Genomic DNA, 22,917 nt, shown 5'->3' with positions numbered 1-22,917 from the left:
TCCTGGCCAGACCACTGTCGTCAGTAATGTAAGTATTTGAAATGAAAATAATTTCTTAACTCTTTCACCGCCAGCGTTTTTTAAAAAAGTTGCCAGCCAGCGCCAGCGTTTTTTATGATTTTCACCAAAGTTTAATGCCTTCCAGAAAATGTTCTTCTTTAAATATATAAATATACAATATACCAAATGAAAGAACAGACCCTCTGCTTTCAAAAAAAAAAAAAAAAGTTTCATCCTACCTTCAGTGGTTCTTTTGTAATCAGCTTTTGAATATGGGTAGGTTTCTGCAAAAACACCACATTTTGAGCAAAAAGCAGAGATAATTCCATTTTTGTGACGGACTTTTCATAGAGATCCCATTCAGAGCGATCTTTAAAACAGACACGGACATGCAGCTGCTTGCCATAGGGCAATACTTCCGGGTTTAAAAAGTTGCGGAAGGGCGGTATTGCGGAAAGACGGAAAATCTCGTCATTGGCGGGGAAGCGTTTTCTCTGAATTGACGAGATATCTCGTCAATGGCGGTGAAAGAGTTAATGTCTAGTGATATATCAGGGCCATTTTATAATTAATTGATATAAATTTCTTACATACTGTTCCTTTAAAAAAGCTTTTGGTTAAAATTAACCAGTCAGACAGTGGACATGGGCGGGGCTTTGTTTTCGTGATGTCACTTTATCAACAGAATCAAAACAGCATGTTTGGGTGGATATTTTTCATTGTAGGGTGGTTGTGTTCACACACTGCCCACACATGTCCAAACACCTTGTAAATGGGATTTATTTATTGGATTTATTATTTAAACCTTATCTGGTTTTTGAAATAAAAGATTAGGTGAAACGTGAATTTGTTATTGTTATTAAAAGCAGTTTTATGTATGTTGCAGGTGAAAGTGTGCTTCTTCAGAACATAGTTTGGTGGAGTCCTTCATCATGAATACAGGTAAATCAGTTTATCACTGAAATTTTAAAGGTGCATGATTGCATTTCAAATGCACACATGTATTTGATTTTGTTATCCTTTAATTTAAAGGGATAGTTTGGCCAAAAATGAAAATGACCCCATTATTTACCCTGAAGCCACCCAATTTACATATCTCCATCCTTTTTCATACAAACACATATTCAGATATTTTTAAAATATTTTTATTTATCCCCCGGAGCCGTGTGGATTACTTTTGTGAAGGATGGATGCACATTCTCTGGACTTGAAGGAAGTAAACCCCATTCATTTATTATAAAGATTGGAAGAGCTAGGACATTTTCAAAAATATCTGAATATATATGAAAGATGTATGAAAGAGGATGGGCATATGTAACTCGGTGGCTTCAGGGTGAGTAAATCATGGGGTAATTTTCATTTTTGGCTGAACTACCCCTTTAAAATGCTTCTTTTATTAGATATGTATCATCCATTACAGAGACAGTTCATACAGTAATGTTAATATTGTGAAAATATATGCTTTTATAATGCATGTGATTGCTTTCTTTTTGTTGTGCATGTATGCTTCTGCTTGTGTTCATGAATACAAACATAACCCAGATAGCGGAGGATGTGCTCGTAAGTGTTCGTCATTGTCTCTCACTCTTTGGCCGGTGAAGAGGGTGCAGAGTTCACCTAATTTGTACACTACTACAGGTATCAGTAATGCAGCGCGGCTATTAAACAAATACAGATATTCAGAACTATATTTAGAGGTGTGTCCTTGGTTTATCATTGTTTCATCTGTCTTTAGTATAGTAGAAGAGTTATTTTCCCAGACCCCTTGTCTGTTTGCTTGTATTACATATACTGTATTTCACCACATACTCTGTCTTGCTACCTTGTCCGTCTATCTCATTTCTCACTGTAGCTTTCAAATAATAGAAACAAAGGCAATAGATTTAGAATTTTTATTTAAATCCTGTGTTATTAGAGGCTAATTTGCATTGCAGTGCCATATGTATACAGTATTTTCAATTTTATTTATATAACACGTTTAAAAACAACCATAGTTGACGAAAGTGCTTTACAGTTTCAAAATGAAATAAACACACTCAAAAAATACAAAACGGGTACAAATCAAAAACTTAACTGGAAGGCTAAGGAATATAGGTGAATCTTAAACCTTTCATTTGTTTGAGCTGTTCTAATGTGAACAAGTAAACTGGAACCATCCCATTTAAAATCTTAAAAACAAATAATAAAATCCTAAAATCAATCCTTTAACGAACCGGAAGCCCATGGAAGGAGGCTAAGATTGAGATAATATGCTCACGCTTTTTTGTCCCAGTTAGGAGCTGAACTGCTTAATTTTGGACTAACTGTAAGCATTGAAGAGATGAGTCAACTTGACAGTGACTGTACTGAGGCTTTATCATTTCTTTTGACAAGCAAGTAAATCTGTACATCATCAGCGTAACAATGAAAAGAGATGTTTTTTTTATTGGACCCCTCAGCAGCATGTAAAGACAAAACAACATGGGGCCCAATATGGACCCTTGGGGGACACCACAAGTAAGAGAAGCATCTGATGAAGAAAATTCACAGAAAAACTTTTGTCAATCAAATATGATTGAAACCATTTAAATGCTATGCCCTTAATACCCACACATTGTTTAAGTCGAGTTAAAAAAATCATGTGATTGACCGTATCAAAGGCTGCCGTTAAATCCAAAATCACTAAACAGAGTTACCAGAGTCAACAGCTAAAAGATTATAAATTCATTATAAATTTGTAAAAAGCAGTTTCAGTACTACAACGGGGCTTAAAAAACAGATTAGAATTTTTCATAAATACTAAATTAATCTAAAAACAATGGAAGTTTTAATAATAAAAGGTTTAGATATGGGTCTAAAATTAGACATAATAGACGGATCTAGTTTTTTTTAAAGAGTATGAAACAATAAGGTGTTATAATGTCAGATGTGTAGTGACAATTGTGTAGTCATTTAAAAAATAACAAGCCTGGACTTCATTAGCTTTATTTTTTACAGATTAAGTCCAGGAAATGCATTTGTCAATATCATTGACCTCATTATAGTAATGTTATTTGCACAATTGTACTGTATGGAAGGTATTTTTGGTCTTTTTTAAATTAATTAATTAAATGATAAAATTAAAAATTAAATTGCAAAATATGTCCCAAATTTGAAAATTAAATGATAAAATAAAAATTAAAACATTAAATTAAATTATTTCATTTTCAACTTGATGAAGCATCATTCTGGCCAAATTGAACCACCATTTGTGACTTCCCATACATACTCCTGTCATTCTGATGTATATTGAGTTTTACAGTAATATTTTTACATATATTTTATCTAATTTCACTATTGTACACTGTGAAAAAAATCAAAATGGTGCAGAAGTTACAATTCTGCCATCTTTCTTTTCTCTATTTTAGGCCAGGGGTGGGGAATCCTGGTTCTGGAGGGCCACTGTCCTGCAGAGTTTAGTTTCAACCCTAATCAAGCACCTGAAAAATCTAATCAAAGTCTTCAGGATTAATTTGGAAATGAAATGCAGGTATATTTTATAGAGTTGGAACTAAACTCTGCAGGACAGTGGCCCTCCAGGACCCATGGTTTCCCAACCCTGTTCAGGGCCATTGTTAACTCTCTTTACATGCTTTACATAAGTGTCTTGTCACATAATTTTCCTTATAGATGGTTTCATCGGACACATGTGCGGTGACGCGATTGCGCGTCTGGTCAGAACTTTACTTCCGGTTTTTGATTGTTTATTGGTCTGCCTAGTTGCTAAACTGAACTCTTTAACAAATACCTCGTCGAAAATAAACAAATGTTTTGGTTTCCCAGGTAATCTACGTGTTGTTTATTTTGCTTGTTATATAAATAAACTACTTTTAAAGGACTTTGTTGTTATTTATTCTTAGCGGAGTTTACCAGAAGTTATGTGTTTTTCACAAAAGCCGCTTGTTTATGTTGTTACTGCTGAAACCGTCTATACAGTGTGTTACAGTAACTTTTTGGTCTGTACAATTTTGCACACTGGTGTAACTGTTACATTATGTGAATATTAATATATATTATTTTCTACAGGTAGCGAATCTCAGTCATCAGATTCAGGCAAGTGTTTGTTGTATTTTTGGGTGTGTCTGTTGATATCTAGGTATTTTAGATGTTATTTTTCAGTCAGAAATACTGACAGAAATATAAAATGATTTTGGTTATGTATTACTGTGTGTGAATGTTTTTTCCTTGTAGAGTATGTTTATACATTTTTGTGTACTAAAATTAGTTTGCTGTGTGCAGATCCCTGGCGTTCGCACAGTGTGTCCGAGGGGTTAAGGAATGGAGATGCCAGTAGCTCGTCCCTGAGTGCCAAAGGTTTCCGTAGTGTTAAACCCAATCTGCAAGACAAGAAATCACCCACAGTGGTAATTTTCTCTTTATTTACATTTTAATTTATTTTTATGGACAGGTAAATAGTTCTGTTCGATCATGTGATGTTTTATTATACCATATTATTCAGAACAGGCTACTCAGAGGAAAGAAAAATTACAAAGGAGATATACTGGGTGTCTCATTTATTTCTCCAGTATGTCTCTTCTCAGGTTTCGGTTTCAAAAGAGATGTTATCATCATACTGTTTACCAATGTTTTAGTTTGTTTAGTCAAAATTTTGTGATGTTTCCCAGATACGCCACATAAAGTGTGTGACCCTGGACCACAAAACCAATTATAAGTTGCACAGCTATATTTGAGGCAGTAGCCAGCAATACATTGTATGCCTCAGAATTTTCATCTTTTTATGCCAAAATAATTAGGATATTATGTAAAGATCATGCTCAATGAAGATATTTTGTAAAATTTGTAAACTTTCTTTTGTAAATATATAAAAATATTTATGATTAGTAATATGCACTGTAAAAAATGATTTTCTGTCTTAAATGTTTTTGTTTAATCCACTCTTTTTTTACAAGTTATTTCAACTTACTATTATTTATCTTGACAAGAGATGAGTTGCTAAAACTTATAAAGTTAGGTTGACTTATTTAAACTATATTTTATAAGTTATGACAACTCATCTCTAGTCAAGATAAATTATAGTAAGTTAAAATGACGAAACAAAAAAATAAAAATAAAGGTGGGGTACGTATGTGTGGGGTGAGTCTCTCAAAAGAAGGTCCAGATTCTATTGGGGTAGGGTCGTGTTTGTTTAGGTGATTTCAAATGTCAACATTGGCTTTCAGAGATCATGCACCCCGCAAATATTTTTTACAATGTGCGCTGCTAAGGACTTGGACAACATTTTTTGCACCATCAGATTCCAGATTTTCAAATAGTTGTATCTCAGCCAAATATTGTCCTATCCTAACAAACCATAAATCAATGAAAGCCTATTCATTCAGATTATGTATAAATTTCAATAAAAATAATTATGACTGGTTTTGTGGTCCAGGGTCACATATGTTTTATAGCTGTATATTCTTAATGTCAACAGTTGTATTTGTATTTCTGTGGAATCTTAATAGAAATATCTGAGAAAAAGTTGAAACATGAAAAAAGAGTTTCCTCTGGGAATACTTTTTTGCATGTTTTTCAATTTATTCTGTTTATTCAAATAATTATTTGAGTTCATTCCAGCTAAATAATTTTTCTTTATTTTTCACTTGATTAGCTGTTACTGTATTTGATTTGTTTTTGTGGGTTAAATAGCCAAAACTCAATTGCATTTAAGCATACTCTGTCTTCATACTGGCCTTTTTTCTGTCAGGTTCCCCTACCACCTCCTCGGAGAGAGAGCTATCACACGACTCCTAACCCTCCCTCTTATAGCTCCCTCTCAATGCTCTCAGACACCCCCCTTTCTCTCCCACACAGTGATGATGCCGTTACCAAAGGCACTATTAAATCGAGTGCCACCTCTTCATACTCTTACTCCAAGAGCACCCGAACTTCCACTATGACATCGGGAGCCCCCCTCGAGGAGCCCCCCTTCTCCCAGCAGGCCACTGCTAACAGTTTTATCACTCGGGTTCTAGAGGGCAGATTGTCCTCAACCAAATTCCCTTCTGACAACCTGAACGCAGAATCGCAGGCGAATCCAAACAAGACCAATAGTAGTAATCCCAACCCCAAATCTCCACCACAGCACGACTCCACTTTAGATACACACGTAGCCTCTCTATCCATCCAGTTAACTCCCCGCAGCCCAGAACCAAAACCAGAGACCCAGTCAGGGCCTAAGACTGAATCCAGGAGAAACGCACTGGACATGGCAGACCCGACATCACCCCCTGTTGTACCACCAAGACCAACGGGCATTGTGGTGGTATTTACTGTCATTTCATTTACTGTGATTTGTGAACTTGTCTTTCTTGAACTAACAGACTCTAAACAGCGCAGATTCACTCTCACCTGATTGGACATACTGAACATTCACAGACACCACAATGTATGAAAGCACATACTGATAATTGGGTCATTCTAGGAAACGAGTGTCTTTTCCAGTGTGATTTAGTTGAGTGACAATACGTGTCATCTCAAGCTAAACCTTTACATTATTTGTTGGAGTGTTATTGTACCCTCATCATTTTTAGGTTATGGTTCCAAATAATACAGACTTGAACCTAAAAATTTCTTTAAAAGGGAGAAACATGAGGGTTTGGCATACACATATAAGGCACCCAGATCACACGAATGACCCAATTACCCATTTTGTTTAACTAAATTTTTATCACCCCTCTTAAAAAAAATCATTCCTTTCCACAGATTCACTTGCTCTTCTTCACATTATTGCTCATCATGGTTCGATCCACCCGTGCTCATGTTATCTCACTTCCTGCTCACCAGCATTGCTGTGCGTTCACTTAATATTTTTTCTTCCCTTTTATTTACCCGCTTCTGTCAGCGTGAGTTTTCCCCAGTTAGAGGGGGCACCAGACCATTCACCTCTGGACCACCCTCCCCAGACCCAGCGGCTCGTCGTTCACCGTATAGCCGGGCCAGTCAGGACTCTCCCGACTTCCTGTCTGGGCTATTGCCCAAAGCCCTCTCGCCTACGCCCTACACCCCTCTGGAACGTTCCGGACTCATGTCGGCCTCTCCAATCGCATCACCAGTGACTGTATCAGCGCTGAGTCATTATTCATCTTCCACCGTCGGCTTGGAGGAGCTGCAGATCTGCGGCTTGGACTCCTCCCCCACAACCACACCCACCCCGTCCCCCACACTCAGCCATGCCTCCAATGCCCCCGACGAGGTTCCCGACCCTACCGCCCCATCAGCTGCCACGGGCACTAACGTAACTATCACGCTCAACTGACATTGCTTACATCAATCTGATGGCACATTTGAATCAACTCATATTTGTACTGTACGTCCTTACTAGTCATTAATATTGTGTCTGACTTTGTTATAACCATTAATATGTCAGCTTACTGCAGATGCCGGCCTTGTGTTGTGCTTTTTCTGTGTGCTCAATGTATGCAGTTGTCCATTGTTTGTTATTGTGAGCTACTTACTGTTTATGTTACACATTTAAAGTCAACATGAAATGGCATTCACAACCCATATCATTGCCGTAATGTGCCATGTTTCCAAGTGAGTCAAAATATGTCATTTTTATTCTTCGGGGATGGATTGAATCTTAAAAAGTACGAGAATAGAGCTAGACCTGAAGCCGAGTTTATAGTAAATTTTGAAGAGGGTCATTTATTTATTTTTATTAAATGGTTATGTTTACTACTTGTATTGATTTTATATCATCATATGCTGTTTTTGTCATATCCTTTATTAATTGACATGTATTTTAAACTGCACTGTTGGTTCTTGGGTCAGATTATTTTCTAACTTTTTTCAGCTGCGGAGGAATAAGAGAAATTGTTAGATTTTGAAAAATACTAAGAACATATTTTTGGAGTAAGACCTGGGAATGTGAATGAAGAAAGCGATTTTATGTTGACCTTAATGTATCAGTAAATGTGTGACATTTTTGATGTTTTGGAATATGAATGTATAATTCCATATTCCAATGTTAACACACTTAACTAAATACTGTAGGATGTCCTGCACCTGTTATTGTTTTGTGGTCTAACAATTAAAAAAAATATTATTATTTAAGGGGGCGTGTACACCAAGCGTTTTTGCCTGCGGCTGGCATATGTTTTTAATTGTTTCCAATGGAAGTGCCGCGCTTTTCAAAAATGGCAGCAGCTGGCATGTTTTGTCCACGCTGAGCGCCAGTGCTCTGCATTTTTTACGCTTCAGTGTGACTTTGGGTGAAACGCAAACCCAACTTGTTGATGTCACTTTTTTCTCAGTCGTCCAATTACATTGGAGGAGGGGTGGGACAAATTCCACAACAACCAACCAGCGCATCCTTAAACAACTGATAAACAAAACAGAAGTATCAGAGTAAACAAAACGTTTAGCTGAAGAAACACCCACATTTGGTGTCCACCTGATGTTTTCAGCCGTGTTTAAACGTTTTGGTGTACATGCCCACTAAATCATTTTTTTCTCTCAGAACTGCAGATGCACCAGCAAAAGCTTTTTTGTTACTCTATAATATAGATTTAATACTGTAAGACAATGTTTTCCTCTATAATAGCTTTTTGTGTATTTGGTGACATTGCCTTTTCATTGTGTGCTCTGCTGTCTCTCATATTTATAACATCATGTTGTTTCATAACATTCATCCATGCCTAGTTGTTTAACACTTTAACATTTGGTTAATTCACTTTATTAATCCCTGAAGGTAAATGAATATTACTACACATTTTAATGCTTTTCCCCAGGGTCAGATGACAATGAACGGCAGCTCTCAGTCTCAAAGACCCTTCTCTCCACCTGCATACCCCCCTCCTCCACCAACCTTCAGCCCAGGCCTGGTAAAGGTCCAGCAGGGTAGGAGCTCAGGTAAGTGAGGCTCAAACAAACCTCCAGATATTCTTGCAATGATATTCAGAAAAAATATCTCTTTTTTTATGTGACATATCCTGGACCACAAAAGCATTCATAATTGTGATTTATACATCATCTGACAGTTGAAAATCTGTAAATATATAAATATGATTTCAACTGATGGTTTGTTAGGATAGGACAATGTCTGGCTGAGATACAACTATTTGAAAATCTGGGGGTGCAAAAAAAATTGTTCATTGATTCTTTATCAATCCTGCCCGATAGTTTCCAATATAAAGTATATTATTAAAACGTTTGATTGATAGAGTGTAAATCATTACATTTCCTTAAGTACACCTAAAGGACGATTTTTTTCCAGTTTGTTTTTTTGTGACAGGGATTTTATATCTAAATTGTATGTGCGTTGTATCAAAGATCTACATTTTTTACAACTGTAACTTTTTTGTCGCTGGGGTGGCACCCCAAGGTACCGTTTTGTACCTTTACAGGTATATAAACATAATACAATGTTGTACCTTTTGGGGTACATTACTGTTCCTTAAGGATCGATTGTGTACCTTCAAAGGTACAGTTAAAGGAACACACCCACATTTTGGGATTGATTTGCTTGCAGCACCCGAGAAGCCCTTTGGTGAGGAGCAGAGAGTTCGCTCAGAGTTGTGCAAATCGCTCCGCCCAAGTAGCAGTGCTTCGCCTTCTGAGAATGTAGTTCCCTGTATGTATACGGTTAAAAGATGGCTGTGTCTCATATCACATGGTTATTTGTACACGCTGTGACTATACAAGTCACAACACGTAAATAGGAAAATGTTGGCGTTATTTTGTCACTTATTGGGAGCAGTATGCTAGCTGGAGCCATTCACTTCCAGTCTTTGTGCTAAGCTAAGCTAGCAGGGGCTGCGTTAGACAGAGTTACAGAATGCACGGAGATGAGAAAGGTATGTATGGACTTATCTAACTCTGGGGGATATGATGAATAAGCTAAATTCCCAAAATGTGGGCGTGTTCCTTTAACTGTTTTGTACCCCTAAAATTGAACTGGTACAAAATTGCTCCTTAAGGTACACAATTGGTCCTTGGGGTATAATATTGTACCCCATAAGGTACAACATTTGAATGTGTTGTATACCCATAAAGGTTCAAAAAGGTACCTTTTAGGGTACCACCCCAGCGACAGAAAAAGGAACAACTTTGTACCTTTTTTCTGACAGTGTACAGTGAAAGTGAATGGGACCCCACTTATTACGCCAACTTGCAGACAACTGTATGCACGTGATGTGATTATAATGGTTTATGAACATGAGCGCTAACATGTTTTGTGTCTGTGTATTGACTGAGTCCCAGTTCCAGCGCTTTGATTTAATGGATTTGTAATGTACATTTCTTGTTAGGATCCTGGCAGCTTGCATTGCAGTGCAGTCCTCAGGATATGATGCATTTACATCCATTAAATCCCACCAGAGCAATCGATACTTGAACAGAATAGATTTAAGGATTGGCGACGCGCTGACATTTGTATGCATGTGCTTGCATTAGGAAAGCAATTTCATACTACACTATAAAAAATCTTTGCTGCCTTAAATTTTTCATATTTATAAGTCATGTCAACTTGCTATTATTTATCTTGACTAGAGATGAGTTGCTACAACTTATAAAATATAGTTGAAAAAATTTAGTCAAGATAAAATTAAGTCAAGATAAATAATAGTAAGTTGAAATGACTTGATGTAAATTGTTGATTGAACAAAAAATGTAAGGCAGCAAATCGTTTTTTCACAGTGTACTGTTTTATTAATTAAAAAAAACATGCTGACAAATGTTTACACTGTAAAAAATATGCCTTGATATCACCGAAAACTTGCATATTGTGGCTGTGAAGTCAATTCGTCACTGTCTGTCCTTATTTAATTAAAAATATAATATTTTCCGAACACCCCTCTCACTATCTATACCAAGATTTTAGTGTTTTTTGTGTAGTGTGTAAATCAAAGTAACATCTCTTTCTTTCTCTCAGAGGGTTCAGAGACAATGAGGAGAGAGACTGTAGTCTCTGGTCAGACAGTGGTCAGTAGCTCTGTGCCCATTGCCCGTTTCTCAGAGGAAGAGAAGAAGGTGTCAATCATAAAGGCTCCCCATTACGAAGGCATTGGACCAGTGGATGAGTCAGGCATTCCCATTGCTATCCGCACAGTGAGTGATATCCGCTATACACATTTTTCCTATATGCACATGATATCTTTTATATCGGTTTTACTGTTTAGATTCGTATGATGTCATTGGGGTGAAAGCACATTGTATAAAACCATATGGATGAGACTGTACAAATTCCTACTAATTAGGCACCTGGTAAAATAATGACAGTACAAGCTACATAATATTTTTTGTAAGACACTGTATAAACTAACATAAACTAACAAAACCAGTCAGTGCCGCTGGTCATTTCTTTTAATCGAGATGAAGGAGTTGAGCCATTAGTTATCTGTTTTGAGGGAAGTGTACTTGATTTGTGTTGGGGTTGTTTTGACATTTGATCCTCTCATTGTGGTTAAGGAATGCTTTTGAGCTGTGAGCGATTCAGACTGTCTGTCGTTGTGTGTGTGTTTGTTTGTGTGTGAGCTGAGAAGAGCATTCCTGGCTCTTTCCAAGCAGGTTACTATGACACTCTCTCTTTCTCTCTCTCTCTCTATGATTGTGACTTTGATTGTCGTCAGCTGATGACTAATGCAACTTATTTTGCTTGTGCATGTGTGTTTGTGCTTCTATTTAGACTGTGGACAGACCCAAGGACTGGTACAAGACCATGTTCAAACAGATCCACATGGTTCATAAAGCAGGTGTGTATAGATGTGACAGAGTGGGAGGGGTGACACAACATGCCTGACAGCCTGCGCATTCATTTTGATTTACCAACACAAACATACACTCATGTACATTATATATAAATGTTGTACAGTAAAATGTTTAGTTTAATGCTGTGTTATCTTGTTTTTCTATCAGATGATGACTATGCAGACACATATAATGCCACATATGCTGTCATAAACAACGGTGAGTTGAAGTCTAAAAAAATGGCAACCTCAAGATTTGATGTTAAAAGTCAATACCTTCTTAAAACACTGTTACAGTCTACAATGTGTATTTTTTCACACAATTTTAATAATATGTGACCCTGCCTGTGAAAACCTAACTGAATGCATTTTATTTTGTTTTACTGTTTTTTTTATCAAATATTGTGTGAAAATATAACCTTTATATCTTTAATATTGACTGAGGGTCACATATAATGTAAATTAAACAAGTGTTAATATACAGTCAATAATCATTTTCCCAAAGTAGATACTGATGCATGGGTGGGTCACATTACCCTAAGGAGTTAATTTTCTGATAATGACCAACTTACTGTACATTATTTGCCTTATTACTTTTACCACTTAAATCAATACATTGACACGAAATATTGATGTAAGAGTAAGAGCTCTAAGTCAATGTTTCAGCATTCGATTCCTAGTTACACTATTACAATTAATAAATAGATATGAAAAGTTAAAATAATTTGTAACATACAGCTACACTGAAAAAAAATGATTCATTCAATTTACTCAATTTTTTAAGGTAAGTGGTTGCAAACAATTTATTTAAGCTACATTTAAACAAAAAATAAGTAGAAATCCAAAACAAAACAAAAAACTTTTGTTTAAATGTTATTTAGATAAAGCATACACAATACAGCCTAACGACTTACACTGACTAATCCTAATCCATTATTTCAACAGCTTTGTAATATTGTTGAATTAAAATTAATTACTTTATTTATTTTTTTGCGGTGTCCTAATTAGAGATACACATTGCTTACTGACCTGTCATACTGGTATGATATTGTCTTTTTTAGACAACTACCCTGCTGTCCATGCTCACCCGCCACCTCGAACACACACCTACCGGCCTCTCTCCAGAAATGCCTCAAACCCACCAGATGATGCCACCCATCGGGAGCTCTCACAGTCACCGGTGCCCCCGCCGCCTCCTCCGATGCCCTCTCTCCTCCAGCTCCGCTCACGAGACATGGACAGGGACAGAGAGTTCTCACATGACCCGTAAGACATCCTGAATTACTGTACATGTCATGATCCCATACATCTGACCACAAGTCCTGATGTCACTCTGGACTTTGTATGTCCTCATCTGCAGAAATGAATGGGGTCCAATGGATCGCAAAGTGGACACGCGTAAATACAGGGCGGAACCACGGAGCATCTTTGAGTATGAGCCTGGAAAATCATCCATTCTTGAGCAGGAGAGACCTGTAAGTGATCTTGATAAGGCAAATCATTTTAATGAGATTTTTATTTATTTAAACTGGAAAAACAGCCTAATAAAATGTGGACTTCTAGCCTGGTTAGCCAGACCTACATCAAGATGTAAGGTCTGGCAACTCTTCACACAAACGGCTCAATGCAAGGGGCGGGATATAAGGTTGTCTCTCAAAATGCCTCTGCACGCAATAGATAGCGCTATGACCAATCAGAGCAACGAAGAAGGTGACGTAGTTACCGTAACCAGTCGGCAAAACTCCAAACACATCTTTCTTGCTTAAAAAGGACTTCAGTAGGGTTATTTGCTCTTCTCTCAAAGAAAAACATAAGTCTAAGTCCTCCAGAGTCGCGGCCAAAGCCGCTTCAAAAGAAAGCTGTTCGCCAGCCGCAGCAGCCATTCTTTGTTTTCAAGTAGGAACCGTTGCAGCTCTGTCGTCATCATGTTAAGCCCGCCCCACAGACGCTAAACACGATGTGATTGGCCTGACCAAATTTTGGTTTTTGGAGCTGTTAAGTGTATTGTTAGTGCCTAGACTAAACCCTGGCAGCAAATATATTTTGCGGCCGCTAGGGTGCGTCTAGATTTCTTGGCTAGTGGACTTCCTGAATTAGACACAATCATACACTGTCAGAAAAAAGTACAAATCTTGTAAGTCACTTGGACGACACCCATTGAAAAGGACCTAATGTGTACCACTTACAGATATGTAGTATACCTTAGAGCTACCAATTCTGTATCTACCTTTAAGGTACTAATGTGCACTCTTTAGGTGCAAAGGTTTACACCGCCCTATAGTGACAGCTTTACCTTTTTTCTGAGAGTGTATAGGTTGAAATGTTACATTCCCACTCAGTTAAATTTCATTATTTATGCTACAGTAGAATGTCAGTTTAGATTTATGTTTTAGGCCTGATTCAATGTTTATTACATTGTCAAACTCAAATTTTCTGGCCTGCTGATTCAACAACTGTTAAGGCTGGGTTTTTCCCTTCCATTGTCATGGATCATTTGACCAAATAATGGAACATTAGCTTTGCCGGGAACTTGCTGATCGTAAGCAATGTGCTTTTGAAGAAAGCTTTCTTTTCTTTCGTTTGATTGATCATTCGTAGGCAGAGCTCATCAATAAAGAAGGCCTGAGTGCTGAACTGTCACTACATGTTGAATATTAATCATGTACACTGTTTAGTACATGTGTGTTCAATAATTTAAAGGGACACTCCACTTTTTTGAAAATATGCTTATTTTCCAGCTCCCCAATAGTTTGACATTAGATTTTTACTGTTTTGGAATCCATTTAGCCGACCTCCAGGTCTGGCAGTACCACTTTTAGCATAGCTTAGCATAATCCATTGATTCCGATTAGACCATTAGCATCACACTCAAAAATAACCAAAGGGTTGAAATTTTTCCCTTTTAAAACTTGACTCTTCTGTAGTTACATCGTGTACTATACTAGGAGCTCATTCTGGCGTAATAATCAAGGACTTTGCTGCCGTAACATGGCTGCAGCAGGCGCATGATACGCACTACCTGAAAATAGTCCCCTTGCAGTGTTTCCCACAGGATTTTGAGAGACTTGTGGCGGTGATGACGTCACACGCTAATTAGCATATATGTGACGTCATCACGTGTTTGCGTTTGATCGAGTGTTGGCACCTGAAATATGTTTCACTTCTACTCTTTGATCTGTCACGTTATATTGCATTTTAACACAACTGATTGCTATTATTTACATATTATCAGTTCTATTGTCAGACATAAAATGAGCAGACTATGGCCCTATTCGGACGGGATTAGTTTTACGGTTGTAATTTTACCACAGGACGTCTGTAATATTGATGGTCAATTCCAACGGGATTAGAAGTCTCAGTAAAACATTCAGAAGTGGGAGGGGTAACACGATTGCGCAGCAGGTCACCTCTCTACTCGTCATGTACACGTTGCTTCTTGATATCAACATGACACAGACGAGAAAAACTCGAAACACTGTGTTTAAAGGGGACAGAAAATGAAAAACCATTTTTACCTTGTCTTGTTGAATAATGGTAGTCTACCTGCATTGACAAACATAAAAAAAGTCTTAGACATGCTAAACATCTCAGTCTCATAGAAATTCCTCTTTTAGAAATGTCAGCCAGAAAACGGCCCAATCTGATAAACTGATGCTTATGACATCACAGGCATCTAACTGCCCCTCCACTTTAAAATAACTGGCTACATTTTTTGAGTGGCAGCAAAGTCAGCCAATCAGTAATGAGATTGCAAGTTAAGCCAGTTGGGGGAGCCAAATAGGTGCAAAACCACTTGTTTAAAATCCCCCACCCTAATAGAGCTATCTGAGAGAGGTTTTTAGGAAGCTTCTAAGGCATTACAGACCCCCCCCAAAAAAATTGTCTACATGTCACATCACAGAACAAAAATAAATACCCCGTTCAATCTTTCTATGTCACCTTTAAGTTCCGTTTCAGGAACAGTTCTGTGCCTCTGAGAAGTGAATTTGACTTTTTAAAGTTTGTGTCGTGTTATTCAGGAACTGACTTGCCACTGACTTGTTTTTTCTCCTAGAATGCAAGTAAGCGCTTTTATATTTGAAAAAACCCGCAAAATAAAAGGAAATTACGAAATGTACGTGTATGTTTACAGCTGGTCTATAAATCACCATATATTTACATTGAAGTCTTACTGCTGTTGCTCTTCTCATCAATGTCTTGTTATGAGCCCTTTTTTATTTAAATGCGAGTTTTATTGTCGCGTATAGCACAGACAATTGGGTGCAAATTCAGAAATATGAGAGAATACACAGTAACTGTTACACAAAGCTACTACAAAACATGTGCGCAGGCATACCGCATCATAGAGAGGGAGAGAACAGGTGTGTGTGTGGGAAACACTAATGCTAACCTTTCGTCAAGTCATCGCCGTCTTCTCTGTCAGTAAAATCTGTGACTGTTGACATTTACACAAAAAAGAAAGTATACGGAGGAACGGAGTCAACGGACATTGAAACACCGTCACCTTTTCACTGTTATGTGTGAGAGAGAGAGGCGCGCGCTGCATGCAACATAGAAAGGGAGGGGCGCGCTGGGTGCTTGCAACAATGAATTAAGACGTTTTAAAACAGTAAAATATAAATGTAAATGGGGATCATGAAAAATCTATTTGTGGCGGCCAGCACTGATTCCGTGGCAGTGCGCCACGAGTAAATCAACGTATGGGAAACACTGCCTTGGTACTTTCACTTTAACTCTATGATCATTTTTGAGCGCAATGCTAATGGTCTACTCTAATCAGATTCAATGAATTATGCTAGCTATGCTAAAAGTGGTACCGCCAGACCCGGAAATCAGCTGAATGGATTCCAAAATGGTCAAACTCAAATGTTTAACTCTTGGGAGCTGGAAAATTTGTATATTTTCGAAAAAGTGGAATGTCCCTTTAACAAACGATCATAGGCGGAAATCCCAGGTGGGTCAGGGGGACAGGTCAAAACTTTTTTGTCAGCTAAAACCCTTTGACCTAAATTGTTTAATTGTACCCCCTGAGATTTTAATTGTACCCCCTGAAACATTATTTTATCAGTATTCATTTACATAGTGATATTATTGCCAGCTTAATCTTTTAATAATTTTCTTTAATTGTTAAGTTCTCAGTTTTCTTGTAGTGTTGTTGTTATTTTTTTATTAAGTGTTTTATTTAGATTGTTTTTATTTTAAAATAATGTATTTACATTTTATAAGTTCATTATCATTTTTTCAATTTTACTCATTCCCCTCCTGCAGCGTTTTCCGTCTTGTGTAACTTTCCACAATAAATTACGGTAACGCTTTTTTTAAACCCAAAAACTATGTGAAAAGTAATGGCTTGATTTAGTGGTTTTTGAAAGCTGTTTTGATGCTGTTTTGTAATGCGGATGTAAAATGCTAAAAGTGCGTCAGACAAAGCTGTGTTGGGTCTAAGAAAAAAACGGAATATAAATGTCAAGGGCTGAATCATAGCATGCCGTCAGCAGAAGCACAGTGGATGTGGCAGTGTTTGATGCCCCGGGTGGCAAAAGGAGTGGGCAGATTACCCAGCACACAAACATATTGTAGCTGAAGGCAGAAAGTGAGAGAATCAGAGATGCAAAAGGCAACCTGTCGCCCTCTTGTGGTCATTGGTGAAAGGCACAACTTGCAAGAATTATTGTTATTGATATTTTTTATAATTTGACATTATATTGACGTAAAGACCGTATTACGCATTCTGTACTTCCATACCCACAACAAGCTCCTCCCCCTCTTCTTTACATCTTGCTTGTTGTCTTACTACTCCTGATTCCCATCTTTCCATTTTTTTCCGTCCTATTTACTTTTTCTCTATGTACCTCTCTTCCATGTTGCTTCTTACTCCAGGGGTTTGATTTAAACCCAGATGACATAGATTTAGAGAACGAGCCTTGGTTTAAATTCTTTTCCGAACTGGAGTTTGGACGGCCGGTAAGTTGAGTTAGGGTGCAACAGGCTGGCATGCTGTAGGCTGTAATCTCCTTGTCCTGTACACACATGCTGTGGTGAAGTGTCTTTGTGTGTGATATTTTGATATTGATATCAAAATATGAAAATATGTGTGTGCATAGGTCGCATAAAAGCACCGATCCTTGCACTGATTTACCTTCAAGGCCCTGGTATACTACTTACAGCAAAGTTTTTAAAGGTTTAAAGGTTTTATTGACAGGTTGTTGCAAACAACCTAAACTAAATAAAAAACAACCTTGTGGGGAGATTTTGTCTAAAATTACATTGCACCCATTCATTTCGCTTGAAGCATATCAGGGCCTCAACTTGCACAATAACAAAGCTTGAAACACCTCGCAGGTGATACGTCAGATACAAATATGTCTGATGTCTAACAACTAGTCTAATATCCTAACTTTGTTATCGGAACTGTAGGGTGATGTTAGAGATACTAGAGGTCCTTTACTAAATCCATAAAGGTATTTTAGTGCCTTATAATCAGATGATAGTTTGACCTCTCAGCCTGCTCTTATAGCTTATAGCACCAGAACTGTGCAGACATTTATTAATATATAATAAAATATATCTTGGTAATAATAAACAGATAAAACAGTGGCCCATAACAGATTTAGACCCCGTAACCACATCTGAATATACATGAATATCCTTGCTTTGAATCAAACGTCATACAACATGAAGTGGCATTTATTGTAATAAAATTACTTTTTTACGTTTTATGTAAACCATTTCTTTCCAAATAAGTAAATGAAAATTTGACTTTAAAAGTGAAGTTGGTTTTGATATGCAAATAACAAGGTATGACATTTTATTTTTGCAAGGAAACATATTCATTTTATATGTGACTAATATAAGGTGTCCAAGTACGTCAGGCTCACTGTATACTTTTTTTAGTGTTATGCACAGTTTCTCCAGCTTAAACCCCACTGTAAAAAAGTTTGCATTTAAATTTTGAAGTATAATTAACTTGGATTTACAAGCCAGATTTTTTGATGTGAAATTGATGAGTTGCTTTAACTTATAAAATAAATTTGAATTGGCTTAACTTGTTTTAACTTCATAAGTTACAGCAACTCATCAGTAGTCAAGATTAAAAATCTAATTTGAATTTGATTTTAAGTTCAAGTTGATTATACAAATTTTTTTTTACAATGCTGACTTGTTTACTGGTTGTTCACCATGTCTAAACAAGCACAATAAAAGGCTCTTACTGTATAGTTGCCAGATCAGTGTTTATAATTTGTATTAAATACAAATTATAAATTAAATTGTGTTTATAACTTGTACGCACAACTGGCATTGTGTGAAAAAGACACAGTTCCCTAATTTTCACGCTTGTGCTTTCACAGTGTGTGTGTGTGTGTTTTGTGTGATCTCTCAGTTTCTCCATGCTCTAACTTTGTCCCCTTTTCCACATGTGTCTTTTTCCCATGATGCACCTGCTTCTGCACCTGTCCACCTCATCTTCACCCCTGTCCTCCTCTCCGCTGTTCGTTCACTCTGGTGGGGGGCTTTTAGCCTCCTAAAAAGAGGTTGGATTATAATCCTGACTACACCACACATGCTGTGGCACAGGTAAATGACCTCCTGTCCATCCACCCCTTTCCATACAGTTTGCTATTCTACCTTGTCATCTTTAGTCTTGTCTTTTTGTCTCTCTTCTAGTCCCAACATTTTTTTTCTTATTTCTACCCACAATTATACTTAGTAGTATGAATTGAAAACTCAAAAATGATCCTTACCAAAACCATCTTGCATCTTGTCCCCAGGTACCCCTTTTGGACATATCGTTGTTTCTTGTGCCTTTTTTAGGTTATGCTAATTTTTCTTTGCACACGTTCTCACTTCTTCTTTCTGTGCGTGTGAGTTAGGGTGACTGAGAGATAAAAAAGAGAGAGCGCGCTCGCAGAAAAGTTACTTTGAAAACAAATTATGCATAAGCGATACCCTGCATTCCTTAACAAGGTAATTTTGTGACTACGGTATATTTATTAGGGGGGATTTAAACTTTTAAACATTTAACAGGTCAGGTGTGCAAAAACAATGCATACTCGTGCAACATTTCTCAACCAATCAGAATAAAGCATTCAACACCCTGTGTTAAAAGTCACAATATCAGACTTTCACTACACTGTTATTGTGGGCCAAAAGAACTTACCACAATGATATTATTACGGCATGTATTGAAAAGAGTTTTTTTTTACAAAGAAATAAAAATACTATGTCAAATTCATCTTTAGTATTATTTATATTTTAAATAATACTAAATAATAAAAATACTTTAAAAAATTGCACCTATTTGGCTCCCCCTACTGGCTTAACTTGCAATCTCATTACTTATTGGCAGACTTTGATGCCACTCAAAAAATGTAGCCAATTATTTTAAAGTGGAGGGGCAGTTAGATGCCTGTGATGTCATAAGCATCAGTTTTTCAGATTGGGCCGTTTTCTGGCTGACATTTCTAAAAGAGGAATTTCTGACTGAGATATTAAGCATGTTTAGCACTTTTTGTGTGTTTGTGAATTTGGGTAGACTACCATTATTCAACAAAGACAAGGTAAAAATGGTTTTTCATTATCTGTCCCCTTTAAAGTGGAGTATCTCTTTAATATCTGAATGAGTGGATTGTTTTTTGTGCATTTGAGAAGGATTTAACATTGTTTAAAAATGATTTTGGAATCAGAAGCAATGCATAAATGCACTTTCCAGTGACAGATTTTCATTGTAAAGCTTTCTAACTGACCTGATTACTGTGCTAAAGATGCTGTTGTTAGCATTGCCCCTCCCTCCTTGCATTGGATCAAAGTCGCACATGGATGAGCCAGAATTAACCGGTCGGACTGCTGTATTGTGTTCAGATTTGTTGTAATTTACCCCGGCTGTGTCAAAGGAAAGGAGGCGTGGCTTTGTGCAGCCTCTGTACGGTTTTGTTTGCTGGCTTTTGTTGGTCTGTTTCGAGGGTCTTATTAACTCTTTCATTCTAGCAGGAGGTCCCAGTTCATTTTCCTGGTCTCTTAAGGTGGTATAAAGAGACATGGAACCCTTGTCAGTCACGGCTGTCTTTGCGCATGCGGGGGGAAGGTTTTGAGCGTGGCGCAGGATGAGAGAGTAATGTTATGCTTCTTTGTTTCCATGGATCTCACTCATCCCTTTTGTTTTTTGCTCTCTTCCAGTCATCACTTTATCTTTCACCTTCTGAACGGCCTGAGAGGCCTTCAAGGTAAGTTCCTCTTTTGGGTCTTACCCTTGTTTTTCTCTAAGACTATTTTATTTTTGTAGAGCGATGCTTAGTGGTTATCAACTAGAGGACAGAAGCTGAGCATCCTCAGTGTAATGTAATATCCTTGTGTGTTTAAGAGACATGCAACTCTTTATTGATATGTGTGCTTGTGTATGTTTTTTTAGTTATTCACATTCTTTGCTTTGCATTTGTATGAAAGGATCTTTATACCTCCTGTTTATTTGCTGTGTGTATCGAGGTGATGGAGTCATTACATTATTATGGTCAATAGGTCATAAACGATTTACTTATTTTCTTTTTTGATACCCAGCCTGTGAAAACCCAGCTAAAGTATTTTTTTGTAATTTACTGTAATATAAAAACAAATCAAATCATGTAATGTAAAGAACATTCTGTGAAAATGTGACCTTGATATCTTTATTGACTAAGGCCATGTCTAAGATTGAATTCAATGTGAAATCAGTGATTGAAATCAAACTTTGATGCTCCAAATTAAATGATTAGATTATAAGACTTTCGCGTTGATTTCACAGACAGTGTCACATTTATTGTTTGTATTTAAAGGAAAACACCACCGTTTTTTTATATTTTACTATGTTCTTACCTCAACTTAGACAAATTAATGCATACCTCTTTTTTCAATGTGTGCACTTAATTGTTTTACAGCGCATCGTGTTAGCATTTAGCATAGCCCCATTCATTCCTTAGGATCCAAACAGGGATGAATTTTAAAGCCACCAAACACTTCCATGTTTTCCCTATTTAGAAACTGTTACATGAGTAGTTACACAAGTAAGTATAATGGCACAAAATAAAGCGTGACAATTTTTTTAAGCGGATAAAAAATGAGATCTGTATTGTATGGCGGAAGTGCTGCATACTGCTCTTCCATCATACAATATAGTTCTTATTTTTTATCTGCTTAAAACATCGCCACGTTTTATTTTGTGCCACCATACTTACTCATGTAACTACTCATGTAACAGTTTTTAAATAGGGAAAACATGGAGGTGTCTGGTGGCTTCTAAATTCATCCTTGTTTGGATCCTAAGGAATGAATAGGGCTAAGCTAAGTGCTAACATATTCACAACACGCTGTACAAAGATTAAGTGCATGCATTGAAAAAAAATGTATGTATTAATTTGTCTAAGTTGAGGTAAGAACATAGTAAAATGTCGAAAAATGGTGGTGTTTTCCTTTAAACATAAAAATAGTAATATTACAAAAGTATGCTATTATTGCATTTATTTTTACATTTTAAACCAATGTAATGTGCTCTAGAATTAATTATTTCAGTTTAATATTGTTTTTTAATTCTTTGTAAATTTAGAAATATTTTTTGAGTAAATATTGAAGTATTTAACTAAATATTGCGATATTGTGCCATCAGAAAACTGGGGTTTTTATATTTATCTTAACTTTTTTATCCGGGATTTTTTAGTTCTGCAAGCGACTACAGGAAAAGACGAAAGTCCGAGCCATCTGTCACTCAAGCCAACACCAAAAGTGAGCAGAATGCCCGTCCAGTGGACTCCCACAAAGCACAGTCACTAAAGAAGCCCACCATACGCTCATCCCCCTCATCACCATCTAAAGCCAAAGGTAAGTAGACATGTAAAGTGATAGCACTGATTGACTAATTTACTAATGTTATATGATTTTCCAGCTATGCATTAAAGAACTTATGGCATCTTGAAGAGGTTTTTTAGAAGCACTAAATTAGTCTTGTTGCCAATTTGTGGTAAAGTGATTTTTATATAAAAGTCTAGGTTCTGTTGATCATACCAGAAATTAAAATGAGTTTCTATAATAAGCTGGCCATTAAGGTGGTTATAGACAGCTGGTGTATTATATTTATTTTTAGTAAATAACATAAAATGTGAAGCTTCACGTTTTCCTCTCTGCCTTATGTTGTAAACAGACTTTTCTTACTAACTGTAACCCATTTTCTTCTGTCTCTCACTGTCTCATA

The 22,917-nt window shown here is 36.9% G+C and overlaps 1 protein-coding gene and 1 long non-coding RNA gene across 6 annotated transcripts in view; one reads left to right on the top strand and one right to left on the bottom strand.

Moving 5' to 3' along the window:
* The window catches only part of LOC135735893 (uncharacterized), a 226,346-nt gene that overhangs the window by 78,938 nt on the left and 124,491 nt on the right, over positions 1 to 22,917 (bottom strand). The gene's annotated exons all lie outside the window — the stretch shown is intronic.
* sorbs2a (sorbin and SH3 domain containing 2a) overlaps positions 1 to 22,917 on the top strand; it is a 63,178-nt gene that overhangs the window by 23,310 nt on the left and 16,951 nt on the right. For both annotated transcript variants that reach the window (XM_065254547.2, XM_065254548.2), the window contains exons 2-17: positions 887 to 942; positions 1,543 to 1,638; positions 4,045 to 4,071; positions 4,258 to 4,382; positions 5,723 to 6,280; positions 6,860 to 7,252; positions 8,748 to 8,868; positions 10,889 to 11,064; positions 11,642 to 11,708; positions 11,872 to 11,922; positions 12,764 to 12,968; positions 13,063 to 13,177; positions 17,583 to 17,666; positions 19,221 to 19,277; positions 20,877 to 20,923; positions 22,387 to 22,547. In XM_065254547.2, the coding sequence (XP_065110619.1) occupies positions 933 to 942; positions 1,543 to 1,638; positions 4,045 to 4,071; positions 4,258 to 4,382; positions 5,723 to 6,280; positions 6,860 to 7,252; positions 8,748 to 8,868; positions 10,889 to 11,064; positions 11,642 to 11,708; positions 11,872 to 11,922; positions 12,764 to 12,968; positions 13,063 to 13,177; positions 17,583 to 17,666; positions 19,221 to 19,277; positions 20,877 to 20,923; positions 22,387 to 22,547 (2,293 nt within the window). In that variant the 5' untranslated portion in view covers positions 887 to 932. The remainder of the gene's footprint in view (positions 1 to 886; positions 943 to 1,542; positions 1,639 to 4,044; positions 4,072 to 4,257; positions 4,383 to 5,722; positions 6,281 to 6,859; positions 7,253 to 8,747; positions 8,869 to 10,888; positions 11,065 to 11,641; positions 11,709 to 11,871; positions 11,923 to 12,763; positions 12,969 to 13,062; positions 13,178 to 17,582; positions 17,667 to 19,220; positions 19,278 to 20,876; positions 20,924 to 22,386; positions 22,548 to 22,917) is intronic.

The sequence above is a fragment of the Paramisgurnus dabryanus genome, chromosome 4 (genome assembly GCF_030506205.2).
Source record: "Paramisgurnus dabryanus chromosome 4, PD_genome_1.1, whole genome shotgun sequence".
In the NCBI taxonomy this organism is placed as follows: Eukaryota; Metazoa; Chordata; class Actinopteri; order Cypriniformes; family Cobitidae; genus Paramisgurnus; species Paramisgurnus dabryanus.
This window is presented reverse-complemented; position numbering and strand designations above follow the sequence as displayed.